Source organism: Pygocentrus nattereri, chromosome 14 (genome assembly GCF_015220715.1).
Source record: "Pygocentrus nattereri isolate fPygNat1 chromosome 14, fPygNat1.pri, whole genome shotgun sequence".
NCBI classification, from domain to species: domain Eukaryota; kingdom Metazoa; phylum Chordata; class Actinopteri; order Characiformes; family Serrasalmidae; genus Pygocentrus; species Pygocentrus nattereri.
Window position 1 is genome coordinate 6,452,575 of NC_051224.1, and position 25,128 is coordinate 6,477,702.

General features: G+C 41.9%; 1 protein-coding gene across 1 annotated transcript in view; it reads right to left on the minus strand.

Moving 5' to 3' along the window:
- Nucleotides 1-23,096, minus strand: part of ntn1b (netrin 1b) — an 82,346-nt gene extending 59,250 nt beyond the window's left edge. The window contains exon 1 of the mRNA XM_017705677.2: nucleotides 21,356-23,096. Coding sequence (XP_017561166.1) covers nucleotides 21,356-22,433 — 1,078 coding nt within the window. The 5' untranslated portion in view covers nucleotides 22,434-23,096. The remainder of the gene's footprint in view (nucleotides 1-21,355) is intronic.
- Between the last annotated feature and the right edge of the window lie 2,032 nt (nucleotides 23,097-25,128).

Below are 25,128 nucleotides of genomic sequence, written 5' to 3' on the forward strand. Positions count from 1 at the left end.
CTTGCACTAATAGTCACTGACTGATAGTGACTAATATTTCTTAATTAGACAAAAGTCTAATTAATAATACCTCTTACAAACTTTAAAATATCTATTTCAAACTTTAAATGTCTGTGTTTCATCTAAAATGGCCAAAAATGTCCATATGCCCCAGCATTAGCTTAGCATATAACATTAGAAATCCTATTGGTGTGACTTTTGAGCCAAATTGAAGGGTCGGCTGTATGGTTTGCAACTAGGCTACTGAGAAGACTGTTCAGTTCCATCATCCATCAAAAGAGCTCAGTAACACTGAGATTAATAACTGATCATCACATTGATTTATCGGTCTACTCAGGCTTTAGCAGAGCTCAGTAACACTGAGATTAATAACTGATCACATTGATTTATCAGTCTACTCAGGCTTTAGCAGAGCTCAGTAACACTGAGCTTAATAACTGGTCATCACATTGATTTATCAGTCTACTCAGGATTTAGCAGAGCTCAGTAACACTGAGATTAATAACTGATCACATTGATTTATCAGTCTACTCAGGCTTTAGCAGAGCTCAGTAACACTGAGCTTAATAACTGGTCATCACATTGATTTATCAGTCTACTCAGGTTTTAGCAGAGCTCAGTAACACTGAGATTAATAACTGATCACATTGATTTATCAGTCTACTCAGGTTTTAGCAGAGCTCAGTAACACTGAGATTAATAACTGATCACATTGATTTATCAGTCTACTCAGGCTTTAGCAGAGCTCAGTAACACTGAGATTAATAACTGGTCATCACATTGATTTATCAGTCTACTCAGGCTTTAACAGAGCTCAGTAACACTGAGATTAATAACCGATCATTATATTGATTTATCAGTCTACTCAGGCTTTAGCAGAGCTCAGTAACACTGAGATTAATAACTGATCATTATATTGATTTATCAGTCTACTCAGGCTTTAGCAGAGCTCAGTAACACTGAGATTAATAACTGATCATCACATTGATTTATCAGTCTACTCAGGCTTTAGGACCAAGTTCAATGTTTGCATAGAAGCTGTTTCTTGAGCCCCTCTTTAGAGTTCATTTGATGGGAGTATTTGCTACATGCCATGACTGATTTTAAAAAAAGTTAATAAACAAGCATATATAGACTTTTTTTTTCTATATATAGATTGTAGTTAAGAAATCTAAAAAATCTTGTTTAAGTATTCCAAAGACATTCTAGCTTTTCCAAATGTAATGTGATGCAGGTCCTTCATTTTTGTATTCTGAAAATCAAATACTACTCCAGATTTATCTGAATGCAGTAGATTTTTAAATAATTGTACATTTGTGGGTGTTTTTATACTTTCTGGTGAATATATGCCTATGCTGTATTAGCAGTGACACACTAAACAATCTAAGTCAGTAAATATACCAGCCTGCTCGTAAATGTAATCAAGACAAAATCTTCTTTAAGAGCTAGCTGCGCTTTGAAAAGCGTTTACTGCCTTTTTTGGTATAATTTCCTTTCACATAGCACTTGTATATGACCTGTTAACTTTATGAGTTTGATTTATAATGTGTTTCTCTGAGGGGAAGAAATGGGAGTCCCTGGAACTGCGGTTTTATTGATTGTTTGTCTTATGGTTCAAACTCAGACATTGAGGTCACACCCTGGAAGCAGCTGAGGAGTCTTAAATCTGACAAGAAACTGTTCTGATTTCTGAAGACATAGTGCGTAGTGGCATAGGAAGCAGAATAATGATGAAATGGTAACCTATACTAACCTACTGTAAGCTACTGTGCGTTACATCATAAGTTGATGTAGCCTTGCAGGTTTCATCATGGGCTGGTAAAGAGCTCATTCCGGTTTCCATCCGCGTGTGTGAAGGGCCGATAGCATATCTGAGGACAGCTATCCTGAGGAAATGGAACTCAGCGTCTGCATAAATAAACCAACGTACATTATATGTAATGCCAAGTCCTCTGGAATGAGGATCACTGATTGTCAGACCACCTTCCTCACTGGCGGTGAACTAACACGCTAGAACAAACAGTAAAAGGCATGGAAGCCATCTCAGATCTTCTAACACATACACTACAGTTAAGAAGCTTGGAATTACTGTTATAAACCTTTTTTTGCAGATATATACAATTTATATAAAATTATTCTAGCTGTGATGCTAGTATGCCAGTACTAAGCAGCTTCATAAGTTTCAAATAGTTTATACTAAGCTCTAAAAAAAGAATTGTTTTAGATGTGTCCCGAATGTTGAATGGACTCCATAACTGATGAAGCTTTTTAGAAAGTAAAGGAGTCTTAAATGGAGTGTATGAAGTTATTTTAACTCTTAGGAATCATACAGTTTCATACTATTATTCAGTAACTACACTGACTTCAATGCAAACAAATGGAGCTATTCTTAGGTTATAGTTTCTTCTATACGTTCTGCTTTACCAGCAGCCATGCAACTTTTGGTTTAAAACTTGCGTTAGCAGAAAAAGAGCGTTCAAAACCAAGAAAATGAATCAGAGTTAGAACAACATGTAATAGCCACATATTCACAACACTGAAAAATGAGCGTTTCAGTATTTAAAAGCATTTCATACTGAATACCATGAGCAAAAGGAATGATTCCAGCTAATAAATCACAAACAGCATCTCCACAGTAGCCCAGCTTGTGACCTGATGTGGCTGGTCTTCACTAGAGTCTACACACCTACACACACACACACACACTCACACACACACACACACCCACACAGACATACACCATAAATGTCCCTGCATTTCCCACCACGCCAAGCTGGAGAAATGGATGAATCCCCTGCTCCTGCTTTACACTCTACAGCAGATGGAGGCAGTGATATTTAGAGGTCTGCTGGGGATCTTGCTCTCTCTCCCTCTCTCCTTGTGGAGCTCTTCTCAAGCTGTCCTGCTGTTCTTCATTTCCAAATCAAATCCAGCAAGTGGCTCTAGACTCGAGCAGAGGAATTAGTCAGTGGTGCAGCTCAGGGGACGTAGAAGCAGAAGGAAGGATTAAGAAGAAGGGGATAAATTAGGTTGAAGTTGTAGTGCAGCTGGGAGAGATGGAAAGATGGTTGGGGAAAAGAGTAAAGGACAAAAGAGAAAGGGTTTTTGGAGTGTTGAAGAGGGTCGAGACCTTCATGGAGTCCTTCAGAGAAATGATTAATGAAATATTATCACATTGAGAAAAAAATGGTATATGAGTAGTTCCACCGGCACTGGCTGTGTGTTTTTGCTCTGGAAACAGCATTTAGTGAGAAATTACTGTGAACTCATTACAAGCTTGTGGCGTATAGTACAGTCCAAAAGACAGAAGGGAAGATGTAGCTTAAAGAATGACACCAATGGTGTCATTTACTGAATTTCTTGCCAAAGAAGGTATTCATTTTTAGGAGATTTTTCTAAAGAGGTTACATTTAATCTCTGTTATAACCATCTCTGGAAAAAGTGAAAGAACAGGAGTTTCTAAAACTGGATACAGAGAAAATGAGACTCCAAGACCTGGTAGACCACCAAATCTGTCACCATCAGATAAATAGTATTTAAACCTTTCATCTTTGAGGGAGAGGAGAAAATCAAGCTCCACTCTTGCTTCAGATCTGAAAACATCTACAGGTGTTTCTATCCGTCCTTCCATTGTGAGAAGACAGCTAAACACTAAGAGTCTGAAAGGATGCGTAGCTGTCATGAAGCTTTGACTGAAGAAAAATGTACAAATCAAAAGAAATGTCAAACAAAGCAACTTCTGGTGTTCTCAGAACAGTGGACTGGCCACCTCCTCAACATCACTGAATGTGATTGGTATTATTTTATTGGTATTCCTCCCAGTTCCTCTGTTCTATTCTGCCTCTTGTTATCAAGAAGGATTTGGCCTTCAAGCTTTAAACTGAAGCTGCCCAGAACTTCAGCTCAAGTTCTCAGAGTTCTCTCGCCTCCTACATACAGTCACTTCTTATACCACATTAGGTTAAATGGGATTTTTTTCAATGTCGGAAAAGCTTGTTCAGCCTGGTAATAGCTGCTATGAAAGAATGCATTTGTGGGCAGATCATGGCTAGATCAATTATTCCAGCATTATCCCTGCAGCGCTAGCTTGAGTCATTTTATTACTATAACATTTACCACTGCTGTCATAAAGTAATGGATGATCTTCAAATAACAGGAAAAGGAGCTGCTTCATAACTCTGTCCAAAATTCTCTCATTATTTTTAAATCTGTTTCAAAAGCTTAATGTGTATTGACTGGGCAAGTAAAGAAACAAATAATATTCCAAAACAGTTTAAAACTTCATACAATTCATACTTTTTAAAGATTCATACAATGTTTTAAAACTACAGAGAGTTCACACTGATCAAACTGCCTTTTAAATATTCTGAAAATCTCATTGAGTGTGTTTACATGTGCATAATAATCCGATAACTGTGTAAAATCCGATTTTTTTCAGTAATCCAATCAGCGTATTTACATGCACTTGAGCTAAGAGGAAAGTCTGGGTCTACATGATGCAAGCAGTAATCGGATATCTGCTTTCCAACCAGCCAATAAACTCACATGAGAAGACGTGATGTAAATGTAACATGAATTCAAACCCCCTGCTACAGCTGTTTTTTTTACACATCGAGACACTTAACCTAAAAATATGAACATATGACATCTAGAAGGTGAAAATTCTTTATTTCGTGAGGCATAGTTGGTTCCAGCGTTGCTCCAAAAGTGTTTTGTTGCTGTCTTGCAGGTCCTGTCTTAAACGCTGCTTGCTTATTTCAGGTACTGCAGTCTGTTTTTTGTGCATGTGCAGACTGAGAAATTTGAAAGAAATCAGAGTAAGAGTACATGTGCGCTAGGCCTTACTCCAATCTAAGAATTCAGAGTTTGCTGTTTACATGGCCATTAACTGCAGAAATCTGATTATGATCGGATTATTAAGTGCATGTGAGGGCACTTGTTGAACGAATGTGAATTGGCCTTCAACAACTGAACAACCCATGACGAAATCTTTGTGTGGACAAAGGAAATTTGGATGTAGTTCGTGAACATGGACATCACTGTCTTTTAATCATCTCTCTTCTGCAGGCAGTAAAACTGGCAACAGGTTGTGTCAGGGGTGCTCACAGTGCATACTGCTAGTGCTAATCTTTCACCATTGACTTGGAGGATGGCCGCTGTGCATTTTTCTGCTTAGAACAATAAATAACATGGAATTTTACAGACTGCAACATCCCTGTCACAGAAAGGCATTTACAGCCAATGTGAACTGGCAGGCATCCATTTATTACTTCAAACAGAGGCAGCTAAAAGCATACAAAATTAACACCAGAGCAGGAATGACCCCACTGTTTCTTCAGAAATGTCTTTCTTTTCTCCTTTAACTACAGAAACTGCAGGCTTATTACTCAGCTATTGATTTTAAGACTTGTTATTAAATAACAATTAGTTATTACCATAAGGGAATAAAGTGTAAATGGCACTTTTTCTATTCATATACTGATAACCTCTTGAATATTGGCTGATATGAAAATCAATCTGATACTGTTTCCGTTAAACCTGTAAAGAGGTTTAAACTAGAGAGATCTGATTAGATCTGATTCATTTTGATATTTCGAGTATCTGCAGGAGCTCATGAATGTATATCTGGTTAACCTTGGCAAAAAAAAGTACTTCAGCAAAAAGTCAAAACTGATGTCAGGCTAGAGCTGGAGGCTCATTCTTGTTCTAGCTCTGGTGTTAAGAGGCTAACGTTATTTGTACGTATCATCTCCCTTGCCATTGCCTAGCCTGAGGGATGTGTCTGTCTACCACACAGGAAGCAAGTCAACCCATCAGTCATGAAATTGTGGATTGCAAATACATTCTTTTCGTATTTAGCCTTTTAACTGTCACCTCGTTTTTGTGTGAAACAGCATACTCCAGTAAAAGGAGCACTGTTCACACATACTTTGGCCTACAGTCATGATCTTAGTCTCATTTGAAAGGACAACAATCATCATTACTGACAGAGTAACAGAGGTTAGACTGGAGTTTATTTCCACCTGACTCATACATCTCTAAACTGATCTCTGACTCTTGCTGTGTTATCAAGACCACATGTTTTGGATTATGATGGCTCTGTGCAGCGGCAAGGCTTTCAAGGTAAGGACCCACAGACTGGCTAGCGTTTACTCATTCCATGCTTATGTTATCATTGCTGCTGTGATCAACGGATCATAAAATGGTTTACAGGAATTGAATTCTTTCATTTCAAGCTTTCTAACAATATACTGCATCACCGTATTGCTGAACGATTTATTGCATAAATCTGGTGTATAAAAAGGGAAGTGAGGCTTTGAAGTAAGTGTGTCTGTACCAGTACAGTGAGGCTAGTCTCGTAAACGTGGCATTTACCCATATTTACCTGTGAAACAAGTTTACTTTTGTCTATTTACAGTGGCATTCAATGAAAGCATTCTCACGTCAATATGCTTTTTAAAATCTGAACTCTATATTTGCTACATACTATTTATTTGCTATTGTTACGTTCCTGTGTTGCACGTTTGTTTTCTTTTTTTTCCCCCTTTCTCAACCAGATTAGGTGCAGCTGTGCGCATGACGGATAATTGCGGACCCTGGATGCGTGGTTCTGCTTCTTTCTCCTCTCCACCAATCGGAGTGGCTGATTCCTGCTGTGGGACGGGCCTTGGTGGATAAAAGGATCACCTGTGGCCGGTTATGGAGAGAGCGTTCAGCACATCTGAGACACCTAGTGAAAGTCCGCCGTTGTCCAATTGTGAAGATGTAGTCAGTACCATGTCTCTCTTGTGTTCCATCTCTTTCTCTCTCTCTTTGCTTCTTTTTCCCCTTTCCAGCGCGAAGTGTGGGCAGGCAAGATGGGCGCGCCTATACATTTGCATTCATTATAGTCGCTGGGCTGTCTAGACACACTAGGTAAGGGGCGAGTCCCACCCGCTGTATTTTGGGACAGGAGTAGAATTATGGTTAGGTAGGTTAGATTTGTTCTTTTTTGTTCATTTCTTTGGCACCATCCACCGTCCACCTTTGTGGCTGGTTGGACTTTATTAGTTATTGTTTTGCATATTGAATGTTTTGTTATTCTTCGTTTTTTTTTTATTTATATTTAGTTTGTTTTAGTTTACCTGTTCTCATAAGTGATGCTCCTGTTATGTGCAGTTACCAGTGGGAAGCAAAGTAAAAGTTTTGATGCAAACATCACTATTGTGTGCTGGTGCCCTTCCCTCCATTCCTGCTTTACATGCCATGCCATGTTATTCCGTTACTCCTCCTCTCCTCCCTCTAGCTACATCTGAGGGGAACGTTTCAGCTATAAACGAAGAAATTGAACATTCAATATAAGCAACACTAGGCGTTCAAGAAAGAAGAGCTGCAAGACTCCATTCAGTAACTTATATCCAGGCGCATCTTCAGCGCTTACAAACATTTAAGTGGTCAGCGCTGAATGACCGCTGCTTGTAATTCTACACTGAAAGCAGCTCAACTTTTTTCGCAGTGTCGCAAGTCATGATCATCCCGCTCACTGTCCCTCAATCCCTCGTGCATTTTTTTCAGCTACTCCCTGATGAAAAAAAGTGAGCCAAACCTTAGATAATGAATTTGCATGCAGGGGACACAACCCATAAGTTGCATGCGGCTGCAGTTATCATAAAACCTTTGCTTTGCTCAATGCTATGTACCGCTACAAACAATTTTGTGCTGTTTCAGGCTAGACTTGTTAGAGAATCTTGCATTTGTTCTTTCTTTCCTCCCACAATTGATCCAGCTTTTTCTTCTGGTACCAACTCATTACCATTTCTGCCATCTCTATACTCAGCCCAAGGTTACTGGGGCTGCTGCAACACTGCAACCCTGCCTTTCTCATGCTCAGAGGACAAATTTAGCCTGACAAGTTGGGAGGTTATAGAGTATATACTGATATTTAATGTACATAACATTTTCTGCTAATACGTCTGATGCTGATCCCCAGAGATACTGATAGGTCACCTCCACTAGCATCACATAAAGGCTTTAGAGCTCATATTCTAACAAAATCTAATGCTTTATACTAGTTGTCACCAACCCTGTGCCTGGAGATCTACCAGCCTGGGACCAGTGTGTCAGGGACTTGAGTTGGAGGTAAAATTAACAGAAAAAAAGTAGATATTTAGAGTTTGCTTTTTGAATTAACACAGCAACATGATTGGTGTGGGTAAATTAAAAATAATATCAATAATATAAGCTTTCGACAACTGCTCCACCACTCCTACATAAATCATTTCAAAAAGTGTGTTGGACACCAGCACCTTTAAATTGGCACTGGCGCTCATGCCACATGTACCAGTCAGCAAGCCAGAGAGGGCTCAACCCTCGAAGAGCGGGTTGAAAAGCAGGCTAAAGTGATTAAGGCCCTGGTGTGACACTGATCTGGAGATGTGAGTATACATGTGCATGAGCATATGTGTGCATGCGTGTGTCTATGTTGTCTCTGGCACTGGTGGGTGGCAGCGCAGCAGGAGACTCAGTGAGGGGTCCTTAGTGTTGAGCAAAGTGATGAAACGTGGTCTGTGTGTGTGTGTGTGTGTGTGTGTGTGTGTGTGTGTGTGTGTGTGTGTGTGTGTGTGGTAGAGTGTCTGTATAATGTAATTTGTGCATGTGCATCGGTTCATTTGACCGTCACAATCGTTTCCCAATCTCCATTCTGCATGAGTTATGCACACAAATGCACACGCTCACAGGGTGGTCCTGTCACTAGCCATAGGGCTATTAATAACACACACCCTCAGAGAGGAATTCTACTAGATACATATTGCTACTGTCATTTTGAAACTCGGTTTTTACCATACTGCGGTACTGTGGAAAAGACCCCTCATTTTCTTATTGTTCAGTCAAAACGGTCATTAAGTACACACGTTTTTCTTTTTTCAGCAACAGGAAAAAAACAGAAGACATATATTCATTCGAACCCATTTCCCAGATGCTACAACTAGATATAATATCAAAATTGTTTGTTTTTAGCGTGTCCACGCTTTGCTTTTATTATAGCTTCCATTCGTTTTAGGAGATTTCAGTTTTTCCATCTGCAAGGATTTTTTTTTGCGTTTTCTGCTTCTTACAAATCATCATTTTTCAAATCATCACTCCATAAACCCTCCAGTTTCAGTGCTTTAGGGCAAATCTTTTTTGTCTTGACAGCTTCGCATCCTTTCAGAGTCATAGTGTTAAGGTGTCTTCTCACAGTGCAGTGGAAGGACGGACAGAAACACCTGTCAGATCTGAAGCCAGAGTGGAGCTTGATTTTCTCCTCTTTCCCAAAGATAAACACTAAGTTCTGTTTATCTGATGGTAGGAGTGTTGGTGGTATATCAGATATGGCACGGTTGTTAGGAATCCCTTTTTCTTTGCATCTTTTAATAATTTTTGTAACTTTTTCCCCATTATTTTCCTGTGACTTTCTCCATCCTTATATAAGTAAATACATCTAATCTTAGAAATATATTATTTAGCCCTTTAAGATGCACAAGGGGAAGAAATTTACAGGGCAGCTGAGGTGAGTTTGTGTCATTTTTTTGTGTAACAAGAGTAACTTGTTCATTTTATTGAATTGTTCATGATTGGAACTGCTGGAAGAATTAAAGTGGCAGTAGGATGAATAAAAGCATGAAGAGGACAAATTAAATGCTGATAGATTTGACATTATCCTTAACGTTGGGAGCCTCTGTGTAATTTTCTATTAAACACGTCTTCTGTTTTTCTTCTGACACTGAAAAAGTAGCACAGTACTGTTATTTATTACAGTCTGACAGCCTTTTACACACTTCATGACGACTGTTCCAACAGAAATGATCCACAAGAGTTAAATCTTGTTCCATTAACCAACATTAAAATTCAGGCTTTTTCCCTTCTACTGTAAAGTTACCATTTCAGGGACACAAGGTTTTACAAAAGCATTCAAGGACAGAAGTGTGGTCTTTCACTGACAAACTCACAAACTTACTGACCACAAACCACAAATTCTCTGTTTATGTTTTTTCGGCTGTTGCTGTTGTGATTGTCATGTGAACCCACTGGAAATGCGTTAGCTAACACCGCTTATACAGCTGAAAGTGTCCAAACTGACAAACACAACAATTTTACTTGTATTCAGGCAACATTTCAAGCCATCAGCCTCAAAAAGAAAAGCACTCAGAAGATTTCAGTTCTTTTGCCTGCCTGTCCACCCTGTTTATGACAGGCTGTCATCTCCATAATCTATTTAAACTGGCTCCATGGCCACTCAAAAGCGCCCCAACTCCCACTTTCAGTACCCACACATATACATGCTTAGGCCTCTATTGTGCTGATACCATCTTAACGGAATAGTTCTGTAAAAAATCTAACTTAACCGTCTGTAGCTGATCACCCAAGACATGTTTGGTGTCTGAAGCTTGATTTTTTTGGTTTTGCACTGGAGTTATGAGGCTATTGTAGCTAACAAGTAATGAAAGCTTACTCTGCATTAGTCTCTCATGGCCAGATGTGATTTTGTAATAAGAAAGCATGTCTGCAGACAACTTAGATTTTTCATGCTGGATTGCGACAAAATCCACCACAAACAAAAAATGGCTATTGTTGCCTGACAGAATAGTTTTTCCTTTATTTGTTTACCACATCTTACATGTTAACTCATGTTCCGTCATGTTTTTACTTATTTCACCTGCATGTATTGTACTTGCTCATGGTATCCATGGGGTACCGACTGGCTTGTTGTCTGTCGAACTATGTAGCGCACCATCTCGTTTTTCTTGAGCTCCACTTTCCATGAGATGTTGGAGTGATTTAGAATTTTCACACTTTTTGTTTGTTCCACCTTAATAAGCCTGCATTCCCGCCCATATTTAGCCGTGAATGTGTCACGGTTATCCCCAGATGTTCTCATTACGAGATCATACCTGGCCCTGTGACACTAATACTGCCTCAGTGCATTGTGCCAACTGCATGTCTAAATCCTCACAATTGCTTTGAGTTATATTAGGTTATTAAGTAACCTCAAACAGACTTGCCTGTGTGGTTTTAACACAATATGATATACTGTTATCTTGAAAAATGGACAAATATAGCTAAGAGGATTAGCAGCCATCTGAAGTCTTTAATTTGTAAAGTAGCTCCAAAGCAAAACTAAAGAAGACCCCGGGCTAATCGGCTATGGTTATGGTTATGGTTTTGGCCAATCTCTTCCTTTAAATTCTTGTAAACTCTTAAGACCGCCGTCGTGTTTGTCTGTTGACAATAGACATGTTTAATTCTAATGTTCCCACTGTGCATTAGAGGTGTGTGAAAAGTGTGGCAATATCACCAGCTGAAGGAAGTCACACAAACACTCTAAGACACCAGATGAGACACAGACATTCAGGCCCAACGAATGCGCCAAGGCCCTGATCATGAGCATTGGCCAAAATGAGCGAATTGAAAACATAAATATTAGGAGGGAAGCAGACGCGAGGCCAAAGCAAGCACATCCCTCCACGAGAACACGGACCACCTCGCCCGACCGCACTCAGAAAAGCAGGATATATTATGTTTGCTCTGAACTCCCTTAAAGACGCAGCGAAGCCTTTCGGCTCGTAAGTCATGTCTGCGTTGAATTATGAGCTCAGCAAAACAAAATCCCAAAAACATGCAGCTTTTTTTGCCCAGAGGACTCCCAATTCCACCTGGGTTTGGATTTGGAAATCCCAAAATGCATCTCTTTCGCGTTTTTCTTTTTTCTCTGATAATTTCCTTGTGTATTCTGTGAACCACAAGGGCAATGGTAAATAGCTCCTTCAAAGCCAATACAATACAGTACTAAATCAGAGGCTTGGGATAGGGGCCAATTTTAGGCCATAGGTATTTTACAAATTGTATGAGGTATGGTTTTTATGCAGGGTAATGAAATAACAAAGAGCAAGACGCCCAGCCATGCAAGTATTAGACCCATGTCATGAAAAAAAAGGAATGTCTCCTCCTCTTCTAAAATAAAGAGGTTGATGTAGTATGTAAACATTGTTATAGTTTCAAAATGTACTGTTCATTGCCCAGTCCGTACAGTCTGTATATGGAAACTAAGCTTCAAAAACAGTCTGATTTGAATTCACTGTTTACATATATACACAGTTACATACATACACCCATTTAGGCTACTGCATTTTAGCCTCAGTGTTTCAGTGTTTCAGCCCAGATTGATTTTTAAATGAGGCACAATATAGGACCACCAATCAGACTGGAGCTTTATATATTCCTTGTATCTCCATTGTATCTGTCATTTTTCAGTTTTTGACATAATTTGAAAATGCTTGTTGCCCTTTACCTTGTACATCAATTTCATGACAAATGAATGGCCCAAAATGACATGGAAAAAACTCTGGTTCCATTGACTTACATTAAAAATAAAGTAGTTTTTTTGTAAAAAATGTGTAAAGTTACCATTTTGGGGATATATATATATATCACCAAAATGGTAACTTGACACATTTTTTACACATACACAAAATGGTAACTTTACACATTTTACTGTGCGAAAGTTTTAGGCATCTAAGCAATTTTTTTTACAATTTACCTCCGCAGTATATCACAATGTAACATATATATCACAATATAATATAATAATTATCACAATATACATTAGAATAAAGTCATATTCATAATTCAAATAAACATAAAAACAATAAAAAGTAACTAGAATTTCTTGGGTCCATATTTTTCCTTGACACCTTCACAGCCGCCACAGAGACTCGTTAATATCATGAGTTACATCATGAGCACAATTTACTGAGCACTGATTGGTCAAACCAGGAGCTGCTTTATAACTACATATAATACTGGGCTTCCTCGAGGAGAGGCTTGGAAATGGGTAAACAAATACACACCCACACACACACATTATTATTAATTAATATTCTATAAATTTTGCTTATTCAAACATTAACACTTTTCTCAGCAAATAAACACAAACTACACAAACAAACAGATTTTGAAAATGTGTCTTGGGTGGCTAAGACTTTCACACAGTACTCTATATAGGTCTTAATGGCACAGCAGTCAAAACAGCCTGTTTTACTATGCTGTACAAAGTGTCAGGGTGGTAGCACGTTGATTAAGGCAACCATAGGCAAGAACAATGCACTGCCAGTTTGTGTCTGGAGGGTGACATCAAGATCTAATTATCCATAAACCAAAAATCTGAAATGTAAACTCTATTTTTCAAGGAACCTACTGATGACTTAACAGTGAGAGCACAAGATATACGTTCTGGAGTTGTCCCAAGTACAGCTGGGATGCTGTTGCAAAAAAAGTAATATTCAAATTTCAATGGGAGTATAAAAAGTGCAGAACGACTGGTTGGCATTCCGACCCTAACCTCTCTTTTAACATGATAGTCATTGAGTTAATAGTCTGTAGCACAGCATAGCGTCCCTCAGCCTCGTCGTTTCGAGAGAATTCACAAACGTGTTCCACTTTTGCATTTTTGTGCGTCAGCGGTCTCTCAATATAAAACCCAGCATGTATTGCGCAAACACTTCAAACACCTGTTGGGGACCCTTTTAAGACCAATAAAGAAATGCAGTAATGTTAGAGGCTAACAAATACAGGCATGATATTCTGCATCTTAGCAGTAACTTTAGCTATCTGCCTTCGTTCTAGATTAGCCACCTAGCTGGAAAATAAACTAAGACAACTTTTAGACAGCTCAGTATCCGCCCTAAAGTGCTTATAGCTTTTCCCACCTCCAAGACTCATTATCTGAAGGGGGGTTTTCTAGTTTTTCAACTGGAAAATCCCAGCCAGGACTATTGTAGCACCTCTATAATAGGCAAGTGAGCATGTTTACAACAGATGTAGTGATGGTTAAATTGCTCATTTTGGAGCTTTGCTGTTAGAAAAGGCGGCTCACACTGTAGATGACTTGTATATTTATGTCTCAGCTCCGAGCAATAGCTATCTCAGCTTATTCAAACTCTCAAAACCTTATAGACTTGAGTCTTATTTTTTCTCTTTTGGCCTGGTAATGTGCTCATGTTCTCCAGTGGCTTCAGTCGTTTGCCCTGAGACCCATTTGCAGTGAGTCAGTGTGGCTTGCTTGCTGGCAGTGATCTCCCAGTGGGGTATTAGTAGGTGTCTAAGTTTCCATGTGGTCGTGCAATGCCAAATCGGTGTCAGAACCAGCTTCCCAAAGCTGACCAGCAAGCCACCTGCTTCCGATTAACAACTCAAAGTGTTCAGCTCGCTCTCTCTCTTCCTCTCTCTTCTTCTCTCTCCCTCTCTCTCTCTCTCTCTCTCTCCGCTTCGTATGTTTGTATTCATTTTTTGTGCTTTTTTTTCTCTTATATGGCCCCATTTTCTTTTCATATTGCGACAACGTTCAAGGATGACAGAAGAACATTTTTTATGTCCATTTGCTAAATTTCATTTCCTGTTTTTGCATAATGTTCCTGCCGCACAATGCTCAAAGACTTTGGAAAGGTGTTGGCCAATGGAAAGCACAGTCCTCTGTGGATCTTTGTGCATGATTGCAGTCTTGCTGAACTTACTGCGGTTACGCCATATAATGACAAGCAGTTGTTTGAGCAATTAAAAGTGGGGTTACCATTTGAGGAGATAGAGATGGACAGTACCTGACCAGATGGATCAGTGCTGCTGTAACAGACCAAATGAGAATGTCTATCCTTTCATCATTGTCCCAGACCTCACTACTGCACACGTGTGCGCACACATATGCACTAAGGACTGCACTGAATTTAACGTCTGGCAGTGGAACACTCCTTTGCTGGAGGGTTTCATGTCCACGCGGTTCTATGATGTCATCCTTTTACGGGATTCTTTCTGCAGCCTCGCGGGCCAGCGTCGGCACCGAGAAAGCCACAGATGGTCCGCAGACTTGCGATCTCCAGCATGGCAGCCCAGACTTAGCAGGAAAGCTCTTCAAGCTTCTTGCAGGTCCACTGAACTAAAGCCCAAGCCAATAACAAGTCTCAGCGGACTTGGGCTGGAACAAAAGCAGGGAGATCAGGTCCAGTTTGTGCGGAGACAAGCTGAGATTTCTCAAAGCTTGCAACATGCATTGGGTTCATGCCTCTCACCAACAACAGTTACCTTCGCCCTTCACTCTTAAAAATAAACATCACTTTTGGCTCAATACACAGCCTTTCAATGGATAAATACTTAAAAGAGTGCTTGCTGTTGAAAGATTCAGGGAATCACAACTGAGTAAATAAAGAAGCCAACAGGTTTCTTTGGAATGCTAGCTGACAAGGTTCCCTAACAACCTTACAATGGGCATCACACACTTTACAAAATGTCTGAATTATTCAGTCATTGAAAGTGGTTTAATGGAAAATGCATCACTGTAGAGACACTTACTGACTCTTTACAACTGTGGTGTCACCAGGGGCTGGAATTTTAACGCAAATAATCACTTTATTTGCTATCCAAAACCACCAATGCAACTACACACGTCTTCTGAGGTTCTATATGTAATGTTGACGTTGAAACAATAGTGGTAAATCCACGTTTTTACCTGGAAAGTACCTCTAAGTTTTAGCTCAAAACCTTCTCAACGGATGTGAAACAATGTCTCAGACATCAAGCAGCATTTTCAACACATTCCATGTGATTGCTTTCTGTCGTCTGGTTCCCATGACTGCAACTGTGAACAATTCTGACTCAGTATGCTTCTTTCATACAAAGTATTTCACAAGAAAGCCGCCCTGAATGACTTTGCTTACATCTTAACAATTTAATCAAGTAGAAATGTGGGGTTCTCAGTTAAAGACGAGACGTGTATGAGTAAAGAGCCTTTTTAAAGGTCTAAAAGAGAACCACACATCCAGGCCAAGCACTATTTAGGCAGCATTATTTTTAAGAGTGTAGCCCTGCATTAACTTTCAATCACTCACAAAACTGTTTACTAAAAAAGTGCTGCTGTACTTCAAGATTACGGCAGAACTTAGCCGAGGATTAATGCCAACCAGGAGTTTACAACTGCGCAAAAACATAAATCTGAGGACCAGCGTGCCTGGGGTCTATTTTTAGATCTCCAGACTGAGCTCAATGCTGGTTTTACTGGGATAAACGCCAATTTTCTATTGATATAATCACAGGCCCTTTAGAACCCTCCTGTCCGACATGGACATGTTTGTGCACAGTCAGGGAGACTTCTGTTTTAGTTTGAGGGTTACCAAACCTCCTCTCGAATAAACAGGCTGATAAGGATCCTCAAGTCACGTCCAAAAGTTTTGCAAGAATTTTGTTCATTGAAGCCCGTCTGAGAGAACGCAGCTACATTTGGTTCTGAGAGCCTATTGCCTTCGGTCACCGGAGAAATCCTGTGCTTATGTATCAAGAGAAATTATTGTTCTTTTTCTTCTCTCTGATCTCTAGTGGAGGCTGACAGATACGGTCGCTGTATGGGATGAATTATAGTCCTTTGTGCCCTTTGCCAGACTGAGGGGCATAGCCTCAAATTTAGCGAGCACTAAGGCGCCTACTGGCCTGCTGACCCCAGGGCAGGAGGAGAAGAAAGGAGACAGGTTGAGCCAGGAACATGTGTTTAATGCCAGTGTCTGATCTTCCCTCTGTCTGGCACTGAAAGTGCGTACGCAGAGTGAGTGCCGTTCATTAAATTACCTGTTTCTGGCCTGAGAACATACACCAGCTCAGCAGCAAGCTTTGCTGGTGGTATTCACTCTGCTGAATGCTTTGGCAAACAGAATGAGTTCGCATCAGGTACATTTTTTATGAGGAACAGGTTCTAGCACAACACACAACCAGCAAATCTATAGGTGGTAAAAATATACAAAATGTTTGATTCATTTTAAACCACTTAAAAACAGGTTTACACTGAAAAACACTGCATTGAATTTACTCGCTTCAAATTTGCATATCGTTTTCAGTGCATTTGGTAACCAACATTAATTATGCAACTGAATTTTGAGTGGAAACTTGCAGATTAAGGAGTTAATAGCCCTGCATTTGCACATCTGCATGCAATGACACAATGATTTTAGTGAAGACTAATGTATAGTATCATTTCTCTTTGGGCCTAGACGTAAGGTTCTAGGAGAAGCCTTTGCTTGGTATAGAACATTGATATTACTTGGAACTTCTTTAAACCTTAAAAAGGTTCATCACACTTGTACACTTCATTTTTATGTTTATTTATACCATATAAAGTGGAAGTGCACAAAAAGACATTTTAAATGTTTGAACTGATGTGAAATATTGTGTATGTTTATCTAAACTAAAACTTTACATCGTTTCATTCAAAGTGTTTATTTGAACTAAATAAAGCCAGTTAAATTGCTTGGTGCCACAAGAAGTCTTTTTTTAAGCTGAACAGACAAGTCAGTTTTACAGTGGAACCCTGCACTTGTTTCTTTAGGGAGCCAGAATTAGTTCTTTTATGATACCGCTTTATTTTTAAGAGTGTAAGCTGAAAAAGTTCCAAAACCTTCCAACAACAATTCTTTATTTCTCACCAATGTCTACAGCGAAGGCATTACCTCGAGCTATCTTGCAAGTACAAACAACCGAGTCAGTATTCAATAATGACTATATGTGGTAGCTGCTAATTAATATGTAGTTATAAGAGAGAGGACATAAATTATGGGTCCACATGTGAGCACTGGCAGTTTAAGGGGTTTTAATGGTCATGACCATGTCATGAAACAAACATAAGGAAAGTTGTTGAAGGTATTACTACTATGTGAAAGTTCTGCTTCACCTCTTTCCCAAAACTGACCAATCAGCCGACAAGGATCTGTGTAGGAGGAGTCAAAAATGCATGGAAGTAACCAGAAAATGAAAACTTTCTCCTATTAGAGTGGAGAGAACACAATTCTAGATTTATCTCCAAAGACTGAAATATACCTAGTTTGAGGAGTTTTTAATGGACTTTAATGGATTTTAAAGAGGCTTAAACAACATCACTTTGATTGTTCTGTTGTGAAACAAGAGTGATGCTGATGTGTGCTATAGAGAAACCCACTGGCTCAGACTTTCTTTGCAGCGGTGGTGATAGGAACCAGATTCACGATGTCTACAATCCAGCTATAGCCATTTTATTACAATCCAAGATGACCAGCGAACCTACACACATCTTAGTTTTGACATGTAATGCTGAAATATAACACAATAATTATAAATCAGGAAAAAAGGAAATACGTTTTCCATTATTTAGCCTCACAATGCTCTACATGTACCTCTCCACCATAAATGGGCGTAAACAGAAAAAATAGTGTCACTTTATAATAAAATTTGATTTTATTTGTCTAGACTTAAAACTAGAAATGCAGCAGATTTGCTTAGAAAAAAATCTCAGGCATCATTCATAATCATTTCATGTAAAAGCTGTTGTGATTGATCTTTTATGAGTACATCCCTTAAAATCTCAGGCTTATTACATACTAAGGCTTACTACAGGGACTTCAATGCAAACTGTCTGAGTTACTCTTAGGTTATAGAAGTGTGTATATAAAACTTTGGGATTGCTGGTGGGTCCTGCCTTGTAAGAGGTTAAACTCTTCTGATTTCTGGTTCCCATCACCGCTGTGAACAACTCTGACTTAGTATACTGCTCTGCAACATAGCATTTCACACCAAACCACTCTGAATGAGTTTATTAACATCTTAATGACTTAATTATGCAGACATGATGAACATTCAGAAGAATTCCACCTTTAATTGCTGAGATTGGGTTTTTGCACCATGAGCAACTGCTTAGACTAACACCACCCCTTGAAATCATAACTTAAATCTCAGAATTGCGTGCAAAACCAAGCCCTAGGAACTGGAATGTTCTCTTGGTCACCACGCAGGTCTCCAAACAATAAAGGCGCCCCCATATGCCGGTTCATGGGAAGCTTACTTTTGCATCTCTCACCAGACTCATACCTGCAGCTCAGATACTGACACAGTTCGCTCCAAAGCTGGATGTACGTCCTCTACGCTGGCAGCAATTCAGTGGCTTTTATAGCTAGTCACTGGACTGTGGCAGCAGCCTTCAGTCTCCCTTTCGGGTTCTTTTCAAACACACCCACTCACTGTGATGGAACACACCCACAGCTGCCCCCATCACAGCTTTACATTTTAGCATATGGTTACAAGCCCAGTGCAGCGATAAGGAACCTGATTCGAGACTGCCACACGTCTGAGATCTGTTGGTGACAGGGGTAAACGTGAAAGAGGCTCCCTCAGTTCACAGTTTAATGCATGAGAAAGATGATGGGAAAGCTTTTGGTAAATACAAAAAGGCAAGTCTGAGGGTGGTCCGCCTGGGCTGACTAATATGCAGCACATGCTGGATCCCATCAATGATATACGCTCTTAAAAATAAAAGTTCTTAAATGGTTCTTGGCTCGGATGCAGGGTTCTAGGAGTACATCTAACTGGTGTAAAGCCTTTATGCAGAGGATCTTTACACTTTAAAAATGGAATTCTACCGTTGTTTTTTTAAATTTCTGCATGTAAACAAAGCCATACAGAATGGCTTGAAATGAAACAGTCAGATTTCTGCACAGTGGTGATAGGAACCAGGGGTAGCAATGTCTACAACACAAAAAATTGCCACAATTTTTTATCCAATGACCAGTGAATTTGTTGATGATAAAATAGTATTACATTTAAAAAAAAAAAGCTTTCTCTGGGGACTATTTTGCCAAACACTCCACCTTTTTAAAAGCACACACGCCCAAGTTTATCTCAAAATTCTCATACAAAAAATGTCTCAGGCAATCACTCTGCAGACTAATGACCACTGCCTGTAATAACTTTCTGTGAGCAAGCTATTAGAGGTGTTAAACACTTAAGCCATCTGGTTCCTATCACCACCACTGTGAACAGTTCAGACTCTAACTTTCTCTGGAATGGAGAACCTCAAACCACTCCGAATGACCTCATTTGCATCTTAATCCTACAATTACAGCGACGTTTTGACTGTCCATTGAGAGGTTCTTTAGGGAACCAAAAGTGTTTCCTCTATATCATTCTGAAGAACCCCTTTTAGCACCTTTATTTTTCAGAGTGTAAAACCTTTCTCACCAGCATCTACGGTGAGACCAATAACAGTCAATCAAGTCTGAATAACGCTGAAGATGTTCTTTGCCATGGACCTTCAAAGGTTCCTCCCCTTGCACTTGTATATATTACCTCTCAGCTTAACCTTTTTTTCCACCACGATTTACTTGGCTCGAAGTAGCAGTTTGTCTTCCACATGCCAAAAAAATGTTAGCAAAACTGATCTAATCTCCACTTCGATCTGATAAAGACACCTGCCTTGGAATAACACGACATGCATGACTTCAGCGAAAGCCTCTGCCAGACTTCAACAGGTCCCACAGCTGCTATTGTTGGATTAAACTTGCTTCTTCCTTTTTTTGTGCACCGTTGTGTTTTATGGTATGGTGGGATAATAAAAACGTGCTGGATGATCCTAATTCAGCTTGATAACACTGGCTGAATGGCTGTGTAGCCAGCAGTGCGGGTCATTGAGAGAGCATGCAGAGCTGTAAACGTCCACATGCAACATGTATTTTGTAAGTGGGACTAATCTGTTTTTCCAGTGGTGAAAAAAGTTTTAGTCAAGAGCAAAGTCTTTCGATTGTAAATGGAAAAGGAGGCCGGTTATTTCCTTTATTATTGTTTATCATTTTGTCTGATGCCGGTAAAGATGTTGACTGACTTGCAAGCTTAATCTACAGATTGGAAAAGGAAGATTTATGATATTTTGAGGCTGTTAATTAATGATTTGAAGCTGCAGTGATTTATCTTTGTTATTTTTATGTTTATTTATTTGGAGTTTAAAAACAGTTCAAAACACTTTTTCCAAGGGTTCTTTAGTAAAGGCAATGGTTCTCTCTGCTTGGTGGAACTGTTCTTCAGACTGATGGAGAATGTGTTTTATATGCTTATATATATATATATATATATATATATCCCCAAAAAGGCTTCTGCTACTGGTACAGGTTTGTATCAGAAGAAGAACCCTTTCTGGTGCAGTGTAGAACCTCGCATGCTACACAGTCTCCATCAACCTGTGGAACCATTTTACTACGCACAGAACCATAGTCCTTCTATGGACAACCCATAGCTCTAATTCTAGCCACTGCCTTTATTAAAGAACCCTCGAAGAACCTTTTTTAAGTGTGTAGTGTATTAATATTTGGCTGTGGTTCACTGGTTGTAGCGCATCGCTTGCGCGCTCTCGGGTGGTTCGCCACCGTTTGCCAAATGCGCGCACCTAATGCGCCCTTAAGTTAAACACGTTTTCTTTTAAACGGGGCACCTGCAGACCCCAAGCAGCCCAGCCCAACCCAGCTGTCCCGCATCAGGACCCCGGCCAGCAGGTGCACGGTCTACTCACCCACGCACTCGTTGGCCTCTCTTGCGGTGGCGCGCTGCCACGGCCGGTCGTAGTGGAAGGGCTTGCAGCGGTCGCACTCGGCGCCCGCCGTGTTGTGCTTGCACTCGCATACCAGGCCGCCGCCGTCGCGGTCCCTCACGCACTTGGACGCGTGCCCGTTGCACTTGCAGCGGCCGCCCACCTGCAGGTCGGACACGGCGTAGAAGTAAGAGTCGCGCGCCAGCTCCGAGTCGTCCTCGTTCTCGTCGCCGAACGTGTGCAGGCGGCTGAAGGTCACGCGCACGTCCGTGGCCGTCACCCAGTCCTGCAGCACGGGCGAGTTGTCGAAGTCGTGCGCCGACGGGCGCCCGTCCAGCGTGCTGAAGGCGATGAGGCCGCCGGCCAGCGGCCGCATGTCCGTGTGCGAGTCCGTGCACACGGCCTCCTGCTCGTTCTGCTTGGTGATGGCCGCGCGGCTCGGCCGGTTGTACATCTTCTTGCACTGCGTGGAGTAGAACTGGAAGGGCACCCAGGTCTTGCCGTAGTCCATGGACTTGTAGATGGCCATGGACTCGGGCCGCGGCGAGCAGAACTGCAGGCTCACGTAGGTCACCTCGAACTTCTTGCCCAGCGAGAGCGTGAGCGTGACGTTCTGCGGGTGCTGCACGTAGCTCTCCGACTGCCAGCACGTGAGGTTGTGCGGGTTGTTCAGGTCCGTCAGGTAGGCGGCCGGGTGCGCCTTCTTGGGGTCCACCGCGTCGCACGTGTGGCACTCGCGCGAGCGCTCCTCGCCGCGCTCCGTCACCACGCAGTAGCGCGCCGCCGGGCTGCCGCACGTGCTCGAGGCGCGCACCTCCTTCCCGAACGCCGCGTTCACGAAGTCCGGGATGCAGCGGCGCGGCCGCCCGTTCTCGTCGTAGCACGGATCTGGAGGGGACGACTGGGCGGCGAACACGCTCGCGCCGCCGTACGCGTGGCCGTAGCCGCCGCTGCCTCCTCCTCCTCCTCCGCCGCCGCCGCCGCGCGCGCCCTCCGCCAGCAGCGCAGCGAGCGCGAGGAGCAGCGCGATCCCGCCCGCGAGAAGAAGCCCCCTCAGCATCGCCGGGAACCGAACAGGGGCGCGTAGAGGTGGTGCGCTTGGATGCTGGAGGTGAGATGGGCGGCAAATGAAACCAAATCTCTCCACGAGCGCTAGAATAAAAACTTTTCTTGGCGCGCGCGCACTCAAAACTTCAGTCAAAAGCGCACTCGTCCCTCTGCAGCGCGTGCACGCTGCATGTGTAGATAGATGGGGGGAAAAGTACGCGCGAGAAAGTTTGTTTGAAACTCTGTGAGGATGAGCAGCTCTGCGTCACAGCTCTGCGCTGAAAACGCGCCGCCAGCCAAACCCGCGGCAGAGACCCGTATGTAGCTTCACACAGCGCGTCAGGGAGTGTGCTGAAGAGGAGCCGCGCGCGGACCAGCTCAGAGAAGCGCCTCAGAGCTCGGCTCGGCTCGGCCAGGCGGACTGCCGCTGTGTCTTCAACACAAATTACAGGCTGCTCTGCCTTTCTTTTCCTCTCCCTCGCTCACTCACTTTCGCCCGGATATGTTGTAATCTCTCACTTTTCTCCTCTCCCTTTAGACCTGAACACAACGAATATGAAAACGAAAACCTGCTATTAAGACTCCTGGCTTAGCGTCTCTCTCTCGCTCTCTCTCTCTCTCTCTTTCTCTCTCTCCCTCAACCCATTCACACGCCACTGTCTCTCTCTCTCTCTCTCTCCCTCAACCCATTCACACGCCACTGTCTCTCTCTCTCTCTCTCCGTCTCTCTCTCTCCCGCTCTCTCTCTCTCTCTCTCTTTCTCTCGCTCTCTCTCTCTCTCTCTCTCTCCCCCTTTCTCCCTCAACCCATTCACACGCCGCTGTCTCTCTCTCTCTCTCTCTCTCTTTCTCTCGCTCTCTCTCTCTCTTTCTCCCCCTTTCTCCCTCAACCCATTCACACGCCGCTGTCTCTCTCTCTCTCTCTCTCTCTCTCTCTCTCTCTCTCTCTCTCTCTCTCTCCCTCAACCCATTCACACGCCGCTGTCTCTGTCTCTCTCTCTCTCTCCGTCTCTCTCTCTCTCTCTCTCTCCCTCAACCCATTCACACGCCACTGTCTCTCTCTCTCTCTCTCTCTCTCTCTCCCTCAACCCATTCACACGCCGCTGTCTCTCTCTCTCTCTCTCTCTCTCTCTCTCTCTCTCTCTCTCTCTCTCTCTCTCTCTCTCTCTCTCCCTCAACCCATTCACACACCACTGTCTCTCTCTCTCTCTCTCCGTCTCTCTCTCTCTCTCGCTCTCTCTCTCTCTCTCTCTCTCTCTCTCTCTCTCTCTCTCTCTCTCTCTCTCTCTCTCTCTCCGCCTCTCTCTCTCGCTCTCTGTCTCTCCGTCTGTCCCTCAACTCATTCACACGCCACTGTCACTCTCTCTCTCTCTCTCTCTCTCTCTCTCCCTCTCTCTCTTCCTACCTCTCTCTTTCTCTCTCCGTTTCTCTCTCTCTCTCTCTCTCTCTCTCTCTCTCTCTCTCCGTTTCTCTCTCTCTCTCTCTCTCTCTCTCTCTCTCTCTCTTTCTCTCTCTCTCTCTCTCTCTCTCTCCCTCTCTCTGAATGGAATGGGGATCCAGTAACTCCACAGAGTGTGAGGTCACTGCAGAAGTTCAGGCAGGTGACTGATTAGCAATAGTTTACACATTATTTACAAATGTTTCATTTACTGAAACGAGTTTTCTCCTCAGCCGTTGATGATCAACACGAGGCCGTTCTGCATCCATTTAAAACACTTTACCGGTCTAGTTCAGACTGCAGACTAATCACTAAACCCGTGTGTTAAGCTGCCAGGCCTGCTTCCACCAGAAACGAGTAGAACTGATTAATAAAGCATAGAAATACATCAGATATTTTAAGAGTGTACTTTTCCAATTCACAGCCACTTGTTGATCGGCCGCCGTGAAAATGCCCCCCTCCACCTGTAAAAGCCTGCTCGTCGAGTCTTGGTCCCTACACGAAATTAGATAATAAGAGAGCGACATCGTGTGGTTAGAAGCTGTAAATGCCAGAGAGGCGTGGCGTGTGTCAAGATTACGGCTGTGTCCCAAACTGCGTACTACTATACCAATCATACTACGCTAATGAGGGGCGCTGAAAGGGGTTGGACGATTAGGAGGTTTCCAAGAGCTCGGAAGAGAAAGGGGCACAAAAATATTGTGCATTTTTGTATGTGATGTTTAGGCTCACTAAAAGATTATTCATAGAAATGATTTATTAAATAAATATGGATTAAAATATACATTGTGACGATATATAAGACCATATGGAAGACAGAAGAACAATAAACTAGGGAATACAGTGTGTCAGGCAGTTTTCTAGGGTAAAATTATGTTATAAAGACACATTGCAGCTGTTCATAAAAATGTAAGCTTATGCTACAGTAACTGCAAAGGTCTCTTTGCAGCTATAACAACCTGCACTCTCCTGAGAAAGCTCTGTGGGAATTTGTGCCCTTTTCAGACCATTTGTCAGGTCAGACAATGATGTTGGACAAGAAGACCTGGAAGGCAATCGTTGTTCCACTTCATCCCAAATGTGTTCGGTGGGGTTGAGCTCTGGGCTCTGTGCAGGCCACTGGAGTTCTACCACATCAAACTTGTCAAAGGTACAGGACAGGGTCTTCTCTAAACCTTGAAGTTGGAAGCAATGATTGCCTAATTTGTCTCTGTATGCTGTAGCATTAACAATACCCTTCATTGGAACTAAGGGGCCCAAACCCTGAAAAA